Here is a 20,170-nt window from a genome sequence, read left to right as displayed (position 1 = left end):
GATTCATTATCAGCTGGAGCAGATATTTGGGCTGTAATGAGGTTTGTGATAAATGCAGACGTCAAACTTAAATTCAGTGGTGAAAACAAGCATAAAAAGAAAAAGGCTTGTGGAGATGCTTGCATCATAAGTCCCCCGAGCATTCCTCCCACAATGAATCGTGTCCTACCTTGAGTTTGTCGTATCGGTCGCTGAGCGCCGCGACTTGGTGGTCTCGATGCCGGCCGACCAGCTTACAGAGAGCACAGATCAACTGTTCATCCGTCACGCAGTACATGTTGACCTTCTCGTCGTCGTGCTCCAGACACATGAGCCCTCGCAGGTGGGAGTCCAGCAGGGGCTCGATCAGCCGGTGGCCTGTGAAAGGCTTCTTGTTCGGATGAGTGGCTTTGAGGCACTCCTCGCAGTACGACACCTCGCAGGTGACGCACGTCTTCACCGCGTTCTGCGGCGGGTCCTGCTCGCAGAACTGACACTGCACCCGGTCGGAGGGAGATGTCATGGCTTTGCTGCTGTCGGGGACGGTCGCTCGCTCGCGCCGGCACTCGCTGGGAGAGTTAGGTCCGCTCAGAGAGGCTTTCTGGTAGCGGTCGATGATGTTCTGCAGGGTCACGTTGCGTTTGAGTCCCTCTAGACCCCTCTGGTTGAGGGTGATGGCATAGCGGCAGGTCGGGCACTGGAAGGCGCTGATGGACTGGATAGGCTCGCTGGGGGTGCAGTGGGAGACCAGGATGCGATGGGCACAGTTAAAACAAAGGCTGTGAGCACAGGGCAAGAGCAGCGGGTCCTCAAAGAGCTCCAGGCAGATTGGGCAGGTCAGCTCCGACTCCAGTGTTTCCATCTTCAGGCAGAACAAATTAGGAGTGTCAGCGAAATCCAAGGAAGCTGATCAGCTATCTGTAGAGGTGACAGAGATGTGAAAAAAGTCAAATCGGGTCGTAAACACCCCTATAAATACAAGCTCAAAGTTGTACTAACTCTTCTTGGACTTAAAGCTCTAACAGTTATTAGTGAAGCATAAAAGGCATTCCTACTCTGTCTTAATTAAACTGCTTATGATAATCCAGAAAATGATTCATTTCTGCCTTGATTTCCTACTGCAGGCTGAATATGAATATGGATAACATGTAGATACTGAGAAATGTGGAATAATGGAAATAAAGCTAACTGGAAGAAGAAAAGAAGGAAGCCGGGGAACGATGGATCAAAAACACATGTTTTCTTGTAAGATTTATACTTCTGTCGGGTTCATCTGTTCGAACTTAAAGAAAGGCAACAGCCGCTCATTTTAATTTGGCACCGGAACAGTCTGCATGTGCTCCTGTCCTCGCTGCAGCCCGCAGGCGAGCGGGTCGGGACGGGGCTGACAGGCCCAGCCGAGCAGAAGAATATTGGCCTGCTCGCTGATGGCTGGGACTCTACACCATCACAGACACTAAGCCTTTGTTCCCGGCCAGTCGGACACCCCAGCTGCGAGCAGACACACTGTGCTCACAGCGTCTCTTGTATGTGAACTCTCTACTTCCACTCATTATGTGTGAAGAGGGCAAAAGCTCATTATTAGGACAGTCGGGCACAAGCGGCCGTTTGAAGTCGCGAGGATATAGCAATTACCTCCGAGCAAAAGACCTGGGTCTGTTCTTCCTGCCCCATTCAAGTCCTCAGACATGCGGTTATCCCACTGTACCGCGCAAGACAAGAAGCAATTGTTGCACTCGTCTCTCGTGGCTGCGATGCATCTAAGGGCCTTTGTTTCTTTGCTATATTGTTCGTCACGTACAAAAGCGACCAACGCAGGTGCCTGGGATTCACTCAGATCAAAGACGACCTCTCGACCTGGTCATCATCCATGAACAGAACATACTAAACATAAAGCTTTTTTCATGCCATTTCAATTTTGAATACTATTTCTAAATGAATGTGCACTTAGTTAGGTTTTCAAAGGAAAAAGAAAGCAACTTGTCAACTATTGTATCCATCTGATTGATTTTCACGGAAAGGATACAAGACAATAGCACAGAATTTTGCAGGAACTTTTGCAGGTTTTGTTCTGTTGGTTTAAGCATAATGTCCTAAGAACAAGGTTAATAAAGAGCTTTGTTTCACGAACACAATACAAAGAGGCTAATCTCCTGATGTCATCACCTATGGCATAAATATCATGTGACATGCACACAAAAAAAAAGCTTCTAAGATAACGCCGTGGCAAGGAGCCACTGCAAACAGTATTACAGCTCCAAGTACATTATGCATTCCTGAGAGCGCTCCCATTCATACACAGTTTACTTTACCCACCGATGGATTTCGCCTCCCTTTGCTCTGCCGAGACATTTTTGCTGAAGGAAAACTTCTGACCTGAATCATAAAAATAAGCCTGCAACAAATGCACCAGAGAGAAACTCCAGCATGCTTGTAGAGATATGCACCCGGATGGCACCAGGGCTTTCACGACCGCAGGAATCCAGCAGCCAACGCTGTCATAAAAGCAAAAGAGATTGAGCAAGAGGGGAGCAAGCACAACAGGAAAAGTTGCCCGACAATTCCAGGAAAGCCAGCTCCACCTACAGCAGGAGCTCTGGCCAGCGCTGCAAGGAGAGGGGAGAGCAGGCAGACAGCGTGCGGGTAGGAGAGAGGGAGTAATCAGCGAATAAGTGGAGGGTCAGGATCATGCAGAGCCCACGTATACCCACAGGCAGGTCACTGTCCTCCCAGCCCTGCCCATTCACAAATTCAAAGCATTTGGGATCAGTTACAGGCTCTCCAGTGTTACTGTCCCACTGCTTCCAGCAGCACAAAGCTGCAGATTCCAACTTTTCTTGGCAGTCCCATCAGAGATAAAGGCTGAGAGCCTGCAAAAGCCCTGGGTAGGACTCCAACTCCTCCAGCACCCAGAAAAACAAGGGAGAATCAATACCCCTTTCAGAGCCTTGTGATATGTGAAATGGAACAATTAAAACTCCATAATGTTAAAATAACTGCACAGTCCCCGAGGAGAAACTAAAAAGGTGCTAAGCTCTTCGCCGTAAGAATTCAGCTGAAGAAGCCAGACACAGCCTGACATCATCTGTGACATCCGCATCTGTCCCTGCTGGCCCTGATGTGGGGAATCACGGAGGTACCATCTGCTTATCGTGTGCCTCTATTTCCAGACACATCCCCGCCGCTCTCCATTTGGAGTCTCCTGTCGTTCAAAGGAGTCCCCAGAGTGACTATCCACACTCGGAGAGACAGACATACACACTGTAAATATTACAGACTCACCAAAGCTCAGACAAAAGCTACAGATGCAAAGCTGCGCCGCCAACACACACGTGAGAATAAGACCGGTACTCCCAGGATGCTTTCTAGACGGTCTCAGGGAAGGAATTTCCTCTCCTGAGTCAGTCTCATCAGTGGAAAAATTTAGCAATCTGAGCAAACACAGAATATTTCACGATGCTCAGAAAGATCTTTAGAAAATATTTGAAGGAGGTTTTATTTCTCATGTGTGCTTTTTTAACATGGGAGTACAAAATTGTGACTCGTGAGGTGAGTTTATGCAGCTGTTTGATAAGAAAGAGGGAAGAAGTCTAACACTAACAAAGCAAATCTCCACGTTCAGGGACGAGTTCGACTTCCTCTCCGGGCCATATCAGCGAGCCAAACTAATTGGGACACGTCATCATTTATAGACTGTGTTAAATAATGTGTCTGCCATTGAGAAAAGGTCAAAAAGCAAAGCAATCATTAGTTCGTTTCTCTCAACCACAACAATTAGACGAGTTTAAACGTGTAATACAGAATTATAGCACAAATCACGTCACAGTACTCACACCCAAGGTCCCAGGCATGGATAATCTAATATCACGCCACTAACCCAACTAACAAATTGGCCAGCCAACTTTTTGAGCTCAATTTTCACGGACAAGTAAGATTTTAAATCAGTTAAAAGTTGAGGAGCAGAGATCAAATTCAAGGTGCTGTGAAATTCATAAATCCGACTTTGTGATTCGGTGTCAAAAGACAAACTGGGGTACGAAGTTAAAATTTGGAGCTTTATTCGATTAGGAAGTAATAGGTCATTTACAGATGAAACAATTACAGTGCCGCAGATATGAAGGCAATTTCCTGCTCAAGCACTCTCTAATCCTTTTGGTTACGGTCTTTTATCACCCTTAATAACAGCTTTGAACCATGTAGGCTATTCACAGTCTGAAAGAGTGTGATTGCTCTTTGTCTTCTTTCCTGGGGCTGACACCTAACATATTTATCTGTAATCCTGTCTTCGCGGCGTAGCTGTGACCAATGTGTGGCCGGTTGCAGCTTCCTCCAGCAGCCGGCTCAGCAGCGGCCCACTCAGGCCTAATGTGATTTACAGCTGCAGAGGCACAAGCCAGCTGATTAGACTGACAAATCTACCTGATCTGCAGCTGCACACATTACCCAGATTAGCTTAATGGAGCCTGGCCCTGACTAACAGCCACCAATGCTGTTGCTGAAATGATTACAGAGGACAAGTTCATTACCAACCTACACATCTTGGTGACTAAATTTAAAACACATCCGTCAAACATGATGGCTTTGAGAAGAATAACAGCGGCATAAGTGCCCGATGTGGTCAGATACGTTTCTTTCCAAAAATGAGAGGAAAATTATTGTATAAACTTAAAAAAAAAAGAAAAAAGAAAAAAAAAGTTTTCATAATTCACTTGATGTCATTCTTAATTTCTTTTGGGAAGAAGTGTGTAATGTTCAGCTGAATAGGTTAATCTTTTCCTGTGCTCCACTGCTTTGTGGCCTTATTGTCTGTGCAGCCCAGGTCATCCTGGTCAGCATCAGAAGTTGCTGTAAACTCTCATTTCCTCCCAGCGGCTTGGCAGGTGGCATCAGCGGGGAAAACACCACATCCTTTCCAAAGCCACAGGAATTTCACGGAATCTGACTTTCCAAGCATGCGGCTGTGACCTTCTACAAAGAAAACCAAACAGAGGAAATGTGTCCCCGAGCTCAGAATCCATGGAAATACGCACCTTCTAGTACACAAATGCTTAAAACGTGCCTTTATGTGTCCGTCGTCGCCCGAGCCATTATTAGCAGATGCCGTGAATCAATAATGAGGCTTCAGCCTGGAGGAAAACGCGCGAAGGGCGACATCGTGTGGCGGATCTGCGAAACTGCACGCAGCAAGGTTATGCGCTGTGAAACGTGCTGCGTGGCAAATATTGATTTTACTACCTATAACGTCACAGTAATGTTTTTTTTAATGATTTTAATCAATCAAAAAGAGCTCTATCTTCTGAGAATAGCAGTAATTCCCATTTCAGTAAATTTACGATATTCATCCTTTACTTAAAACACATGCAAGTGGCTCAGTGGGTGTTTTTTTTAAGACTTCCACATGTGTTGCCATGGTGACAGCTTGATATTTGTTAGTCACACTAGTGGCTAGAGCCAGTACTCATGTAAGATGTCTCACACTCCCACTCACAGGAGAAAGTTACTAATTAATAAGGTCAGATAGGAGATTGTAGCCCCACCCCACCCTCTTCAGTGCTGAAGAGGAGCTCTGAGTCTGAATAAAGATAATAACTATATATATATATATATATATATATATATATATATATATATATATATATATATATATATATATATATATATATATATATATATATATTAGTTATTATATATATTACACTGAAGAAGAGGGGGAAAACACCATATGTTCAAAAATAGGGTTGTGTGCAACAGCCACTATGCTAACAAATAATTTTCTTTCAAATTGAACACTTGGAGTCAAAGACCAAATCCTTTAACGCTGGAAATCTACTTTGTCTACACCCCCACTTTTCTTTGGCACTGTTTAATTACAAGACCTTTCTCAGTCTTTTCACTTAGTCATCTTATCCCTCAAGTTTTTTTTTCCACAGTTCAAAAGATCAAGAAAAAAAGAAAAAAAGGAGCCAAAACGCACAAAGAGATCCCAGCCTGAAGACTTGGAAGCACATGGTGACTCATCGCTTTAGCAGGAAAGCACAAGAGAAAGAGAATCATAAACCGCCGAGAGTTGACCCTGTGACTTACCTGCTTCATGGTTCCAACGGTAAACAAGCAGGAGAAGGAAAGAGCAAACTTTATTGTTGGCCAAGGTTGATGTTTAAGCTCTGCAAAAGCTGATCCACTGCAGTACTCTCAACTTAAAGCAAAGTGACTCTCCTCTCCAACTCTCCGGGTTTTCCTGAGCCTTCAACACTCTCTTCTGAGCCTGCAGGAGGATCAAATCTTACCACCTTTTTTTTTCTGTGCTCTGACTCAGAATTGAGAACTATCCCATCGAGATCTTCTGGGCTGCAAAATTGCTCCGTGAACCAATCGCATGAGAGGGGCAGGACTTTTGTTCCTTTGCTCTATCACTCAGGGCTATTAGAGCATGACATGCCGGGATAACTTTTAACAAAGCTTTGTTGTGAAACTCAGATGACCACAAATAATGCTGAGCACATGAGCACATTCTGGCAAAGTTTGAAATACCTCATCAGTATTCGCAGCAAACTTGCTCTAGATTACTGAAGCTGGAAATGTTTTTCCCTTACTGCTTAATGCAAGATTTAATACAGTCAAATCAAATGTGTGTGTTTATCATGATTACATTCTCCAGAGAGGAGTAAACGAGTGCAAATTCTGTTATGGCTGAGCGGATGTCTATTAGGGGACTGTCAGTTTTCCTTTTTGCTTTTTCAAAGCGACGACACTATTGATAACTGTCAGGTTTAAAAAAGAAAAACCACTGGAAAGTCAGAAATCCCTATGTTTGCTTTTATCAACCGCTATAGCAACCATTTTTTCTCTAAGCAAAACATGCCTCTTTACTTGTCAGTGTGGATCCAGTCGCTGAGGGGGAAACGCTGCAAGTGCTCTGAGTTTATGACAGCTGACTTAGACGGTGTTGAGAGTCATCTTAGATTGTTGGCACCTGCTCGCCAGGTCTCAGCTGCGGGGAAAACGGGCCCTGACACAAACACGTGCAAGCTGACTCCTTTTTGGATCAAAGCAGACCGCCGATCACATTGAGTAATACGAGTTTCAAGCCGTGAGGTTCGTAGCAATTGATCAGACACCATTACCTCAGACGACCCTGTCAGCAACATCAGGTATGAGGTTTTTTTTTCCAAATGTGTCTCTGTGCAAGAGGAACTTTTGCGCAACGGAGTGAAACCACAGTGCATGAGGCATGAATTCATATGAATTTGTAGTGTGCCAAAAGCCCCTGCCAGAAGTCCTTGTGTTTCATTTTAGCCTTCAGCGTTCAAACGTGTTCGAAAATAAATATTAGAAGAAGAAATGTGACTCAAGATTCTAAAGATATGTTACGCCGAGTTATTGACTAAAAAAGTCACATAAAAAAATGTTGAGATCTTGCAGAAAAGCCCGTGCACATCCAGTGGTTAGGTCAGCAAAAATGGGGCCACACGGGCGTGAACACAGCAGAGCGGGAAAGTGATTCAACCGACTTGCTGAGAAAATTCTGAAAAAGAGATGCAGCATCACCGTTTTATTTGTTTACATCCACTTCACTGGCTGAGGAAAGTTGGCATAGCGAGCATGAAAATAAAAAAAAATGCATACACAATACTGTGAAGCATGCATAATGCTTTACAAAAAGGTCTAAAAGAGACTTTCAGGGTGACTTCTTAGGTGTCATCCACTGGAGAGTTTGCCTTACCTCACAGTCTGCAGTCAAACAGTCCACACATGAATACAGAGAAGAGAAAGAAAGAGAGAAAAAAGCAGGTGGAGAGTTTCCTCAAATTGCCGGCTTTCCTAAATGCCAGCTTGCCTCATAAGCCTCCCTTTACCTCTTACTTTCTGTGTGGTTTCTGCTGCTTCATCGGCCGGGCTGCTATCGCTGCACTTCTCTTCGCACAGCCTCCTCTTCTGTAATCCAAAGAGGACGCCAAAACTGATCCAAATGGTTCAACCAGGCGCCGACTTCTCAGGCTTTTTTTTTTTCTCCCCCTTCTTTCTATTATTTTGTTGGCAGGGATCATTAACTTAGTCCCATGAGAACATGAGGAGGTAAATAACCCCCTCCTCCTGGTTCTGTGGGAGGCTGTCAATCAGGTTTGATGATGAGGTGGTGAGGGGCTGCTTTTAGCCATCAGGGAAGCACTCCTGATTGGTCACCGAGGAACAGAGGTCCCCCCCCCCCCCATGACAAATGGGAACCCTTGGATGGATGAGATTGCTCCGTTCAGGTTACACGCACATTTATAATGGACGTTTACACAGCTTACTCATTTACATCTTATTTGCTGCAGAAATGAAGTGGTAATCGGAGATTATAGGGAATGTCTGTTTCGTACAATTGGATTTAAGAAAATCCCGTTTTTGTTGTACGTGGGGGAAATAGAAAAATGTCGGGGGGTCAACCCGAATGATCTCAAGATCTCTAAATGACTCTTTGGTACAGTCTGGACTCTCAGCGGGGGACTGTGAAGGAAGCATAAAGCTTCTGTTGCCATGGCAGTGCAGCAAGAGCAACGATGCATCCCAGCTCTCGAGCCAAATGCCACTCTAATCTTTTTACTGGCAAACCTTCAGCTCTCTCTCTTCACAGCCTGTTTGTTTCTCAGTCAGGCCTACGGCTGTCTGTCACTACCCACTTCCTCCCAGCATCCCAGTGCCAATCTGGCTTCTGCTGCCTTTTGAGAGGGAAACAAAAGTGTGAGTGTGACAACTATACCTGAGAGAGGTCACTCTGCTCCCGTGACCACGACTAAACTCTTTAAACAACAAGCAATGAGAAACAATGAGCAAATTAAGCATGACTTCCAGTGTGACACCCATGCTTGGATCATTCTGCACACATTAGCAGCGCGCTAATGGATTTGTAAACAGCGCAGAGCAAATCCTTTTTCTGCGAGGAACACACAGACAGCGAAGCTACATTATTCCCATATAAGTCCTTAGATGTACCACCTCTTCTTCTGCAATTTATGGCAGCAGGAAATCAAAAAAGGGAATTGTTATTGGTCCTGCCCGAGGCCATGCAACGCACCCATAAATTGTGAGAAAAATGCCTTCTCCAATTGCTCTTACACTGAAATTACTTTCAGTACTGAAAGATGCCGTAAACTTCAGGACATTTACATGGTTTTCAGAGTCACCCTGATATTAGAGGCCCGGGGACGGTGGAGTCCAGCCCTCAGGTCAACCAAAAGTCACGCCCTTCACTGCATTGTAATAAACATCAAATGGAAGGAAAATAAATAAATAAAATGAATCTGTTTCTGTTTTTATCATTAAAGAGAATTTGTCTGGCTTGTGGTTTCAGCATCTGTCCCCACCTCGCCCACTGGAAGCTGGACCGCAGCCTTGATCCGCTCTGACACGCTACGTTTCTGTGGCTTTCCATCCAGAAGATCGATCAGAGTTATTTACTTTTCTATGTCAAAACGAATGGGCTTTATTATTCAAATCCACTCATTTAACATCAACACATCATATACTGTAATGTACCAGCTTGGACATAATATAAGAAAACAGAGTATTCTGTTATAATAGGGCTCTGCACATTGTCGTACTGACAATAACATTATCTCTTGTTTATGTATTCGTGCAATGACAATGCTTACATTTGTTTCTGTAATCCCAGCAAAGTTACCTCCATAAATACAACAGATTATACTGTACATATATTTTCTCTTATCAATAAATGACAGCACTGCTAAAATAGTTTTTTTCAAAACAAATGAATATGCATCCTCATTAAATAAGGCCATTTGCTGCCTGGGGCACTCCTCTAGCTAATGCCTGGCACATCAAGCTGCATTAATTGGAAAAAACCTAAAGAGGGCCAGAAATGTTCCTCTGAAAGGGAAGATAAGAAGTCGAAACAAAGTAGGCCGTGAAATTAAATATTACATAATCTGCGGCGGCTGAAAAAAAGAGCAGGATTTCTCCGAGGGGGATGCAGAAATGTGTAAACTGCATCATCCTCACGTCACAAGGTTACGTTTCATCCGGGGTGCTTAGCTTCTGCCAAGTGCAGGCTTCTCTCATGCATATCAAAAGAAAAAAGACACTTATGATAAATGCAATGACGAGGCTAATGTATCTGCAGAGGGACAAAGTGCAAAGGCCCAAAATAACACCACAGCAAACCAGTGCTGCACAACAAAGCATGCTTTTGCAGTCAGTGGCCAGAAAATGAGCAGGAAAATTGACTTACATGCTCGATCCCACAGTTATAATCTCAAGCAAGGTGTAGAATTCAACTTCCATTGACAGCTTAGCTCCCTACTTCAATAGCACATGGATGAAAGAATAAACAAAACAAACAGTAACACCCTGACTGGTGTCTTTCCACACCCCCTCCCTCATTGCTGAGAGTCCACACCCAACCCCAGTTCCAGCCGTATGCTCACGCAAGCATAAATCATGCCCAAGAAGCGTCACTTCCACTGGGCCATTTCATGGCTGCTGTCTCCATTAATGCGCGGGCCCATCATCCTCCCCCCCTGCTGAGGTTGAGCAGTTGCCCCCTGACTCCCCACCCTCCCAACAATAAGACAAAGAGGTAACAAATGGAGAGACAAAGGCGTGTGCACAAACCTCGGGGACCGCGGCGTGATGAGGATCTAACTACGCATGCAGGCCCTAAACAGATGGGACCAGTCTCCAGGGCGATGCTGCGTCGTCACATTTAATATGAAACTCTGTACATCCGCAGAATAAACGCACGGATCACGCACAGGTAAAGAGGGATCCGGAAAATACAATGCCAACAGCTTTGCAATCTTATGCTTGCACCAGAAGCCCATATAAATTACAGTAATTAAAACCTGAAAGAACATGCATAATTGAGTTATCATGTACTTTGGCATCAAGATTGCCTTTTTTTTTTCTTTTTAGTGCAAACGCTGATCTTACAGGCGGTAATTATTTTCCTAACTAGGACGTCCAGAGCGTGCCTCATTTTGCCAATAAACAATCAGATGAAAGCGCGGGCTGCCTTCAATGTGGCGAAAAAGTAAAAATTTATAATTGCTTCCATCCCCAAAGCGTGTTGCCCCATTACTAAGCGGCACGCAATCAATCCAGACATCAGGCAAACGGATGAACACATCACCACGAAGACAATTAACAGTTACTGCAGTTTGTCTTCAGCCGCCGGGAGAAGCGCCATTCATCACAGGTAAAAGAAGTTTCTCAAAGAGGATGCGCCCTTTCTTTGTTGGTAGAGATATTTATCACACGCGCTTAGAAAAGAGACCGTTTAAAATAATTCCTGGGCACATCGGCCCGATGTCTGCCTACATCTAGTGCGGCTGATGATTAGCTGGCTGAGCACACAGGACGCTTGTGAGCAGTGACCTGGCGGTAATTTTTTTGAAAATTCTCCTCTGGCAGCTGTTTTTCATGGCTACCGGAATCAGCCGTCACACTCGCTGTCGTTTCCTGTAAATCCATACATATTGAACTGGTAATTGCATCATGTGGACCTTCGAGAGCAAAGCTTTAAAGATATTCTGTGAATGTGTAATCTGACTGGGATCACTGTTTGCTTTGGTGCAATGATGCACACGGAGTTTGCAATATGAGGCCTATGACAAAAGATTGCAAATATATATAGAAAAAGCCAAAGGAAACATTCATATATCATTTCCCAAGACAGCCAGTTATACTTTGTGGTTTAAAGCAAAACAGTGAAACACTACACTGTCTGGTGCTTTCTCACTCAAACAAAACCTTGAAGAGGTTTTGGAAAAGAAAGGTCATGCGCTATGTTTAGTCCGCGCCGCGGCTCCATCGCCTGAAAAACTCTGCTTTTCTTCTTTTTTCCTAAAAAGAAAATAAAAAAAAGGAGCAAAAAGGATAATTCCTTAAGGAAGGGAGCAGGAAACGCTTGCCACGTTCCTCGCTGTTTGCAGGAGTCTGTAATTGCTTCCACCTTCTGTGGCATGAGAGCTTGTGTTGCATCTTTATCAGCGATCTCGCATCAACAACACCGGACTTATCTCATCAAAGATTGTGCTGGCGAGGCACTTAACCTCTCTTCCCCCCCCCCATCTGGTAGCTCACGCCAACACCCAGCCCTGAAAGATAAAAAAACTCATAAATGTCACTCGTCCGGCTGAACTGAGTCTGAATCGGTTTACAGACGGCGCCGATCCAAACGCGGGCGCATGAAACAATTTCATTTACAGCTCTCCGAAAAAGAATTTTAAGACGCTGTTGTTCTCCGGTCTTAATTAAAATGCCCAAAATCTGCTGCATGAGGTCAAAACATCTGCTGTGGTGCGCTGTTCTCACATGTCCGGAGAGGCCGTCGGAGCCAACGGCAGGAGCCCAGATGTTTGGATCTGTGTCAGCTTAATGTGGGCTGAGGGATGTTTTCATCACACTATCTGTCCAGGGTGAGGCCTCTCTCATGCCGTTGTCATTGCTGCAGTCCGAACCGTCAGCGAGAGCCTCGACGTGCATGAAGCACGCAGGAACCGGAGGCCTGAAGATCGCCCAAACGGTTAAAAGCAAGCCGACCTGTTTTGCTGTGAATGTTATCTCAGCGTGGCGCAGCCGACTTACTTACTTCACTTACTTCTCACCAGCCTGCCAAAAAAAGGCGTTCAAGCAAGACAGCTTTGAATTTTTGAGGCACCCTTAAACACTCTGCAGTTCAGTGATCAAATAACGCTCAGCTGTGTTTTTCTCTGCACAAAGATAGTAAGGCATTTGTTGGTGAGACATTATATCGTTAAACTCTGGGAGATTTAAACCGTAACTTACTGGACCGAACCCCGAGCCTTCACTTTACATCCTGGGGACTTGCTCTTTGTTAACTTTATGGGGCTATAGAGCCGTGATGGGACCGTACACATGCAATCCCAAGCCCCAGTTTCCTCGCAGGACCTCGTTTTCATGAGCAGCTATTGGCTCTGACAACAAGAGTGACCCAGCAACAGCTCTTGGCCTGTCACAACAACCGGGCCCGGAGAATTCACAGCTGCTAATGAAGCTGGCACCGCTGATCCACTGTTGTGTTTACCATTTGGAGTGCAAATTGAATCAAACAGAGCTCTGTAATGGCAACAAGAAGAAGATTTCCATTACAAAAAAGACGGAAAGGAAAAAGAAACCTTGCACGATATCCAAAGCGTTCACACAGTTATACAGTCAGATTGCCTCTTCGGTCAATGTATAGTGCAGAAAATGTGAGCGTAAGTCACCTCAGGCTGAAATAAAGTGGTATAAATAATTCTGTAAAGCTGAAGTAAAGGGTTTGCTCCAAAGTAAGAAAACATGTACATGCCTGTATGGAAGACAGAGTAGAAAACGTGAACAAGTAAACCAGACTTCCACCGTTAGAGTTATTTGGCACAACAACACATTCTGTTCTGTCTGCGAACAGCATGCCGCTGCTTTCCCACCAAAAAAAAACAAAAACAAAAACAGGAGAGCAATGGCTTTCTTTTGAAACCATAAATTATATTTCAAAACTACCCAAAACTCAAAAATCCTAGACAACAAAAAAAAACAAAAAAAAAAACAAAACAGTCCCTTTCTGTGAGCAGGAAATACAAATTTTTTTCCAGATGAATAATTCCACCAGCAGCTGTTTTTATGAGGACGCCAGTTGATCAGCGCTAAAGTCAGCTGTCAGCAGATGTGATGCATGTGCAAACAAGAGCGAACACGCTATTAAGACAATGTATGTGGCTCTGTTGGAAACGCAAACAACCAACACTCCTAATGAGTTGCACACACGATTTAATTCTTCTTGCACGACTTTTCCTGTTGGTAAATTCCTCCTCACCCAGGCACAAGTTCATTTAGCACTTCCCTGACGGTGCAGAGTGCAGAGCGTTGAGTCCTCCAGTAGAACAAATCAGCATCCTGGTATGATACTTAATCTGCGGTAATTAATTTTCGCAAATCATTAACATTCAGTTTAAGAAGACTTCACGTTGCCGCTCTGCTCGGGCAGAAATGATCACAATTTAGAGTCTGCACAAAAGATTTCCTCTCCTCGCCCTTCCTCTCCTCTCCTAACCTACAACCTACAAGGTGTCTTGGAGGGATCTTACCTGCTTCCCCATGGCTGCGGTGGTTTGTGTCTCCCCTGCTGAGAAGGCTAAAGCAGAGTATTACTTTGAGGCAGCTGGTACTTCCCCTGAGGTAAGACAGACAGGAGACAGAGAGCTGAAGGTGTTCTGTCTGCATGTACACTCACTGGGGCTTGTGTTCACACATACCTCACTGACACACACACTTTGCTCTACTCCTCTCTGCTTTACAGGTTACTACAGGAGTATGCAGATCTCCTGAGAGGAACAATTAACCCTTTGGTAAGCCAGCTCTGAATGGAGTGAAGATGATGTTTGTTGTCTCTGTACATGAAGCCGAAAAGGTGGAGATTCCACCTCCTCCTTGCTCCATGAAAGTCAGCGGCACCAATACTATAAACGAGTTAGCATTAATTTTACGTCCAGGGGGAGAACATTTTAATTTAAAGGTAAGTCAGAGATAGAATCTCGCAGATAGGGCTTATTTTCATTGTCAAGCAGAGATATATGAGGCTCAAGAACAGACTCACGGCAGCCAGCAGGCAAAAAAAAGAAAGAAAGAAGCGAGAGTACAAAAAGAAAAAAGGAGAAATTCTCTGGCTATTAAGTAGGAGCATTGGTTTTCTCCACCCTAATGAGAATTCATCCTGCGAAGTAAATGAATCACTCTAAAAATATTTCTCTACATGTGATCATGAGATCATTTTCGGGGTGCTGGGCGTGCATCTCTCAAGTGAGAAATGAACACTCTCAGACAAATCTAGTTTTATTTTCACACATTTCAGCTCATTCTTAAGTGAGCAACTCCCTATTAACACATTCCTAGATGCCCTGGATTCAAAGCAAAATGAGGTTCCTTTTTGCCATTTTTTCTTTTCATCAAAGCTCTGCATCAAAGCTCACAACAGAAAACTGAAAAATGGATCAAAAAGCTTTGGAAATTGTGTCACTTAGTGTGGAATTAGATAACATTCCAGATTTTTGCAGGTCATTTTTGAATGAAAGGCAACAAGATCAAAAATGATACAGTTAAAGTTAAAGTCACTTCATGAGAAAATGATAGTAGAAGGAAGGAGGCGCTCAATTAGCTTGTGCATGATGCACAAAAGCTCCTGGGGAAAATTAATTACACAAGATAGGCATCCAGATGTCACCTGATGAGATCTTCATTGTGAATGTTTTGAAAATATGTAAGAACACGGCGCCGTGGAATCAGTCTCACTTGTCTACCGCGTTATCTTCGACCGTGGTTTTAGTGTCAGCCTCACTTTCCGCCTGCTGCCATTTCCAAACCTCAAGAGAGAGAAGTAGGTGCAGAGAGCTGGGAAATTTTTAAAGCCCAAAACTGGGTTCTAATTGAACGTTTTGCCTCAAATGCAAGAGCAAACACGTTTAAGTGGCGGAGTGGTGAAACATATTCAGGAGTTAAGCAATACAGACGGCTTAAGGTACTCCTCATCCTGTTTGCCATTTCTGCAGTTTGGAAACCCCCATAAAGATTGATACTTTGCTGTGCAAAAAAACTAAAAGAAATGCTGCTTTTATTGACTTTAAAGACTATTTTCCTGCCAAAGCATCAATCAAGTACCAAGCCATGAAGGTTGAGTATAATAAACAATGAGGGTGTGATAAACTCAGTCAGTATTTGTGAAGTTAGGATTAATTATAATAAATTAATGGCCAGGAAACCTTGATGACCTGAAAACTAAAGTGAGACAAAATGTCTATAAAGTATGTGTTTCTTCTGTCGTCGCTTATTGGTTTTCATCCCTAAACTTTACAAGACGTGGAAAAGGTTTGCCGGGGGGAGAGTTTGAACTTGTTTTGGACTGTCTTGTTCCATCTTGCTGAGTCTTAAGGTGTTTTTATTGGATTTATTTCATGGCAAACCCTTTTAAGCGGAGTTGGGAGTCAATATATCGATGTGATTGGGTTTGAAGTGCTGGTGGAATATTGGATCAGATACAACCTCGAGCTCCAGGAAAAAGAACAAACTCTATTGAACCAACATGAACAGAAAAGACTGGTTTCATTATTCTAACGCAGAAGCGGTGCGCTTTGTTCGTTTAATATTTCAAACAGTTGTTTTATTTTTAAAGAGAAAAAAAAGTGTCTGCTTGTTTAGTTTTGCAGTTTTATTTTTCTCACAGTGTAACTTGCTTTTACGTTTGAAGTAACCGGAACAAAAAGGTTGCTGAGATGAGAGGGGACTTTTCACACACCTGTTAAGGTGGGTTGATTATACCTTTATGAATCCCTTTGAGCCGAGTGGAGTTGGATGACTTCAGCAAATTTCCAGCAAACGGCAGGCAACACCCAGATTAGCACAACACATGTGGATGTGCAGAGACTTAAAACATCTAAAGCAGATGTGCCGGAGAAAATCAGAGGATGTTGCGGTGAGGAGAAACAGAAAGACCTCTGTACCATAACTGCTCTGAAGGAACAATTAAAAATTTGCAGCCTGATTTAATGCATCCTCTATTGCATGTTACCAGCTTCTCCAGCAGCTTCTCCAGCAGTTCAAACTTTGCCTGCAGGGCACCAATAACTGAAATATTTCCTGCTAATGAAAGTTGTATTTTGCAAACAAAAAAACAAGAGCTCTTGTCATGCTGAACGTGTCCTGTGATATATCGCTTGTCAGAGCACATGTGTGGGGAGCGCTTAATGGCATGCCAGCAGTCTGAAGTGTGTAAATAAAATCATTATGTCCACGGCCGTCCCGCAAAACAAGCTCGATAACAACAAGCTCTGCGAGAAAACATCTGGTCGCTCTGGTTCCTGATGTGGCATGGGGAGGGAGTCGTTTTTCAGCCGCATACTTTTCTGGCTATTGCGCAAGTTTGAAGAGTGAACAAAGCTGCCTGTTGAAAAGCTGCTTCTCTGTGTCCCGAAGCGTCCTGCTAATGTAATTCAAGAGGCGAATCACCGGCCCGGCCTGGCCAAAGAACTGACAATGCTGAGGTTGAGCAGACTTGACCCGGCGTCCCACCCCGTACTCTCTGCAGCCCGTGTGTCAGCTGAAACCGCTCCGTGACGTCATGAGGTATCTCAGGAGGAGACATTGCTGACAAAATGCACATTTGGGATACTGCAGCCACATTTGTCCTCAGACAGTTTCCAAACCCCCCACCCCCGTGTGCGCCAAGCGTTTGGAGTCAGTCAAGAAAATAAACAAATTCAAGGAACCTTCTACCTTTTTTTTTTCTTTTGGTGGTGTTTTTTCTCTGTTTCAAAACAAGAAATGTTAATTACACTTATCCCAACTGGAGCATGAGGGAGAGCAGATGGTGTGAACGAAATGAGAATCGGTGGGCCGCGTCAGACGAGCTCTTGTGTTTCTGCTCGGAGATTGTTAAAAAACGGGAGAGGGGACCAGATTCACCTCCCCGGTATACTGCCCTGATAATTTTAAACAGATGGGAGGGGGAAAAAGAACCAACTGATTGATTTGGATCGCAGTGACGCTGAGTTTGAATTTAAAAACAGTTTAACTAGAACAAAGATCCCTTCAAGCACTATCCTCCAACAGAAGGAAAAGGCTTGTTGTTTACCATCCAAAGCAAGTCTGAAATTGCATAAAATTCGTGACTCACTTGGTATCTAAAACATCACATTTTGCTCATAAAGTGTTGGGGAAGATTAAACTGAAGAGCTTAACGCAATCACTGATAATACTGTGATACTCAACCTTATTTATCTTAACATGAACTTGGTGACCCCGCCGTGACTCTGACTCATGGATCTTTCTGACAGTTGAATCATGCGTCACTCTCGCATTAGTTAAAGGTCTCGTAGTATTTCAAGTGTTTACATTTCTGACATGCTAGTAATTGTCGTCATTGTTGGCACGTACGTATCTCTATGTGGAGTTTTGTTGTTGCTCAATAACAAACGCTGAGGACTTGGAGAGGAGTGGAGAAAGTAAGAGTGAAGCATGAATCGGGTCAAAACTCACGCGCAGACGAGCCACACTTTATCGAGATTTCAAAATATCAACGCTGCCGACTAATTTAACATTGATGGATCAATTTGACTCAAAGATACTTCCTGGTTTAAATGTTTTAAAACATAGCCTGTAGGCAGAGAGGAAGCAGAATAGTCGGCACTCAACATTTTACATGTGGAAAAAAATTATTTGACTGAATAATAATAAAAGAAATAAGACTTTCATTGTTATGTAAAGCAGAAACATTTAATTTCGGACACAGTTCAATCACTTTCAATTATTATTATTATCAAATTATTTTCTCAAGCATAATAATTACAAGTCATCTTGGCTTCAAGGTCAGAGTTCACGTGGTCTGAATGAACCAATGAATGATGATCAAAGGACTGATGGATGTTTTTTTCTTCTTCAGCTTCAGAAACATTATTTTCAAAAAACATGGTCCCCGATGCACTACAACAACGGGGCGTTGTAGTTTATAATGTTATACATTGCCAATAAGATCCCCAAAATGTCAGCCCTAAAACCGATATGCTTCTAAAAGACATTTTAGAAAACCCCTGACGAGGGGAAAAATAAATATCAGTAAACAGTATCAACAATATAACACGGCAGAGGTCTCTTCATGCTGTGGGGCTGCTTTCATGCTTCAAACTGAAGTTTGAGGCAATCGTCTTTTTTCTTCAACGATCTGAAATACACGTCCAGAAGAAAGCGCCAAAGAAATGCTGAAAGGGAAAAAAGATGGAACGATTTAAACTGGGTGGTTTGACCAAAATCCCACTCAAAATTCTTTGGAGAGAGTTAAAACATCTCAAACTGCAAAAAAGGCAAAAAACAATTACTTGCAGATTCAACAGCTCAAATCAACAGAAGAAGCATCTAAACAGTTACAAGACGCGTTTAGAAATAGTTTTCCTGCAAACAATGTTGATTTATGCTGGGAAATTGTTTCTCTGTATTGTTTCACTGTGGAAAATAATTTAATGTAAATAATGCAAACTCCAGATCATTTGCATGACAGCCTGCTGATGCTTTGACCTCAGGGTCGTAATAAATAAGGGAGTAAATCCTTCAGGCCTGTGAGCGCTCAAGTAGTACATTTCTTTAAAGCAGGCGGTTAGCTGCAGAATATTAAGTACTCCAGGTTCTGCGCCTAAAATGATAGCCTCTAGTCTGAGGCTTTGTAGAATTCGATTTGAAAATGATTGTGCATGACTAACGCCTTAATGAGCTCCACTGCGCCACATCATTCATCGGCAGAGGTTTGTGTACCAATGCCGTCCTTGAGATTTCAGGGCCGGGGCTCTTTTGTTTCTGAAATTTCATCTCATTGTAGTCGCGACCTTCCCCTGTCCTCCTTGCAGCTGCTCCGACAGGAGCGGACTCAGAACTGATGGACCTCCTGTTGGGACCACTCTGCCACAGGATATATTCACATCCATCAACACTGCAAAGATAAGACTTGGAATTATTTCCAATTTTTTTTGGTGTTACTGCAGGTCACCAGATCCCTCGTGGTCATTTTCATTTATTTATTTATTTTGGCCGGTTGGTGTTCAGGGTGACTATTGGCTTAATATATAGCACAGATCACAAAAATGCAAAGGCAAACAGCTGTGAGCTGTGATTCAATCGAAAATACATCCACACATGGGTCTCTTTGGTCTCTCTGTGGTGATCAGAGCAGCCTGACTCACACAGATGCCAACCTCTGAAAGTGTAACTACTTATCTTTGTGTTGAGGAAGTCTGTGCCTGTGCTTAAAAAGCAAAAACCCATCTAAGTGTTGTCAACACTTTAAAGCATTTCTCAAGCAACAGCTTCCCAACGTGCACATATTCTAGAGTACGTTGGCAAACACAGTTACTGTTAAATGTTGTCACTTAGGTTCTCGGGCTTTATTCAAATAACAGAACTTGAATTTGAACAGTCACAGTGTAAAATCCAATCTTTCCAAACAAGTAAATAGCATTATCCTGATCACATGGTGGAGAGAGGAATCCACCAGGAATGAAATCCAACAAACAGCCACTCAAGAGTCACTCAAGTGCTAAAGCTCATTGTACAGCTAATGTATTTAATGTTTATACACTATTTGCTGTTTCGTTTGAACAAGCCTCCAAACAAGCATCTCTTGGTTTGCTTGTTTGAACAAGCTGACCAAAGAAAG

General features: G+C 43.4%; 1 protein-coding gene across 5 annotated transcripts in view; it reads right to left on the bottom strand.

Moving 5' to 3' along the window:
- Positions 1-14,201, bottom strand: part of mid1 (midline 1) — a 31,130-nt gene extending 16,929 nt beyond the window's left edge. The window contains exons 1-2 of one of the 5 annotated variants that reach the window (XM_061723421.1): positions 14,067-14,201; positions 170-897 (exon numbers count right to left, since the gene is read on the bottom strand). In XM_061723421.1, coding sequence (XP_061579405.1) covers positions 170-841 — 672 coding nt within the window. In that variant the 5' untranslated portion in view covers positions 842-897; positions 14,067-14,201. Of the gene's footprint in view, positions 1-169; positions 898-1,614; positions 1,635-2,295; positions 2,677-6,063; positions 6,274-10,210; positions 10,331-14,066 lie in introns of those variants that run through there. The other 4 variants (XM_061723422.1, XM_061723419.1, XM_061723420.1 and 1 more) reach the window with 4 other exon arrangements.
- Between the last annotated feature and the right edge of the window lie 5,969 nt (positions 14,202-20,170).

The sequence above is a fragment of the Cololabis saira genome, chromosome 6 (assembly GCF_033807715.1).
Source record: "Cololabis saira isolate AMF1-May2022 chromosome 6, fColSai1.1, whole genome shotgun sequence".
Taxonomy (NCBI): Eukaryota; Metazoa; Chordata; class Actinopteri; order Beloniformes; family Belonidae; genus Cololabis; species Cololabis saira.
Note: the sequence above shows the minus strand (reverse complement) of the source record. Positions and strands in the feature narration are given on the sequence as shown.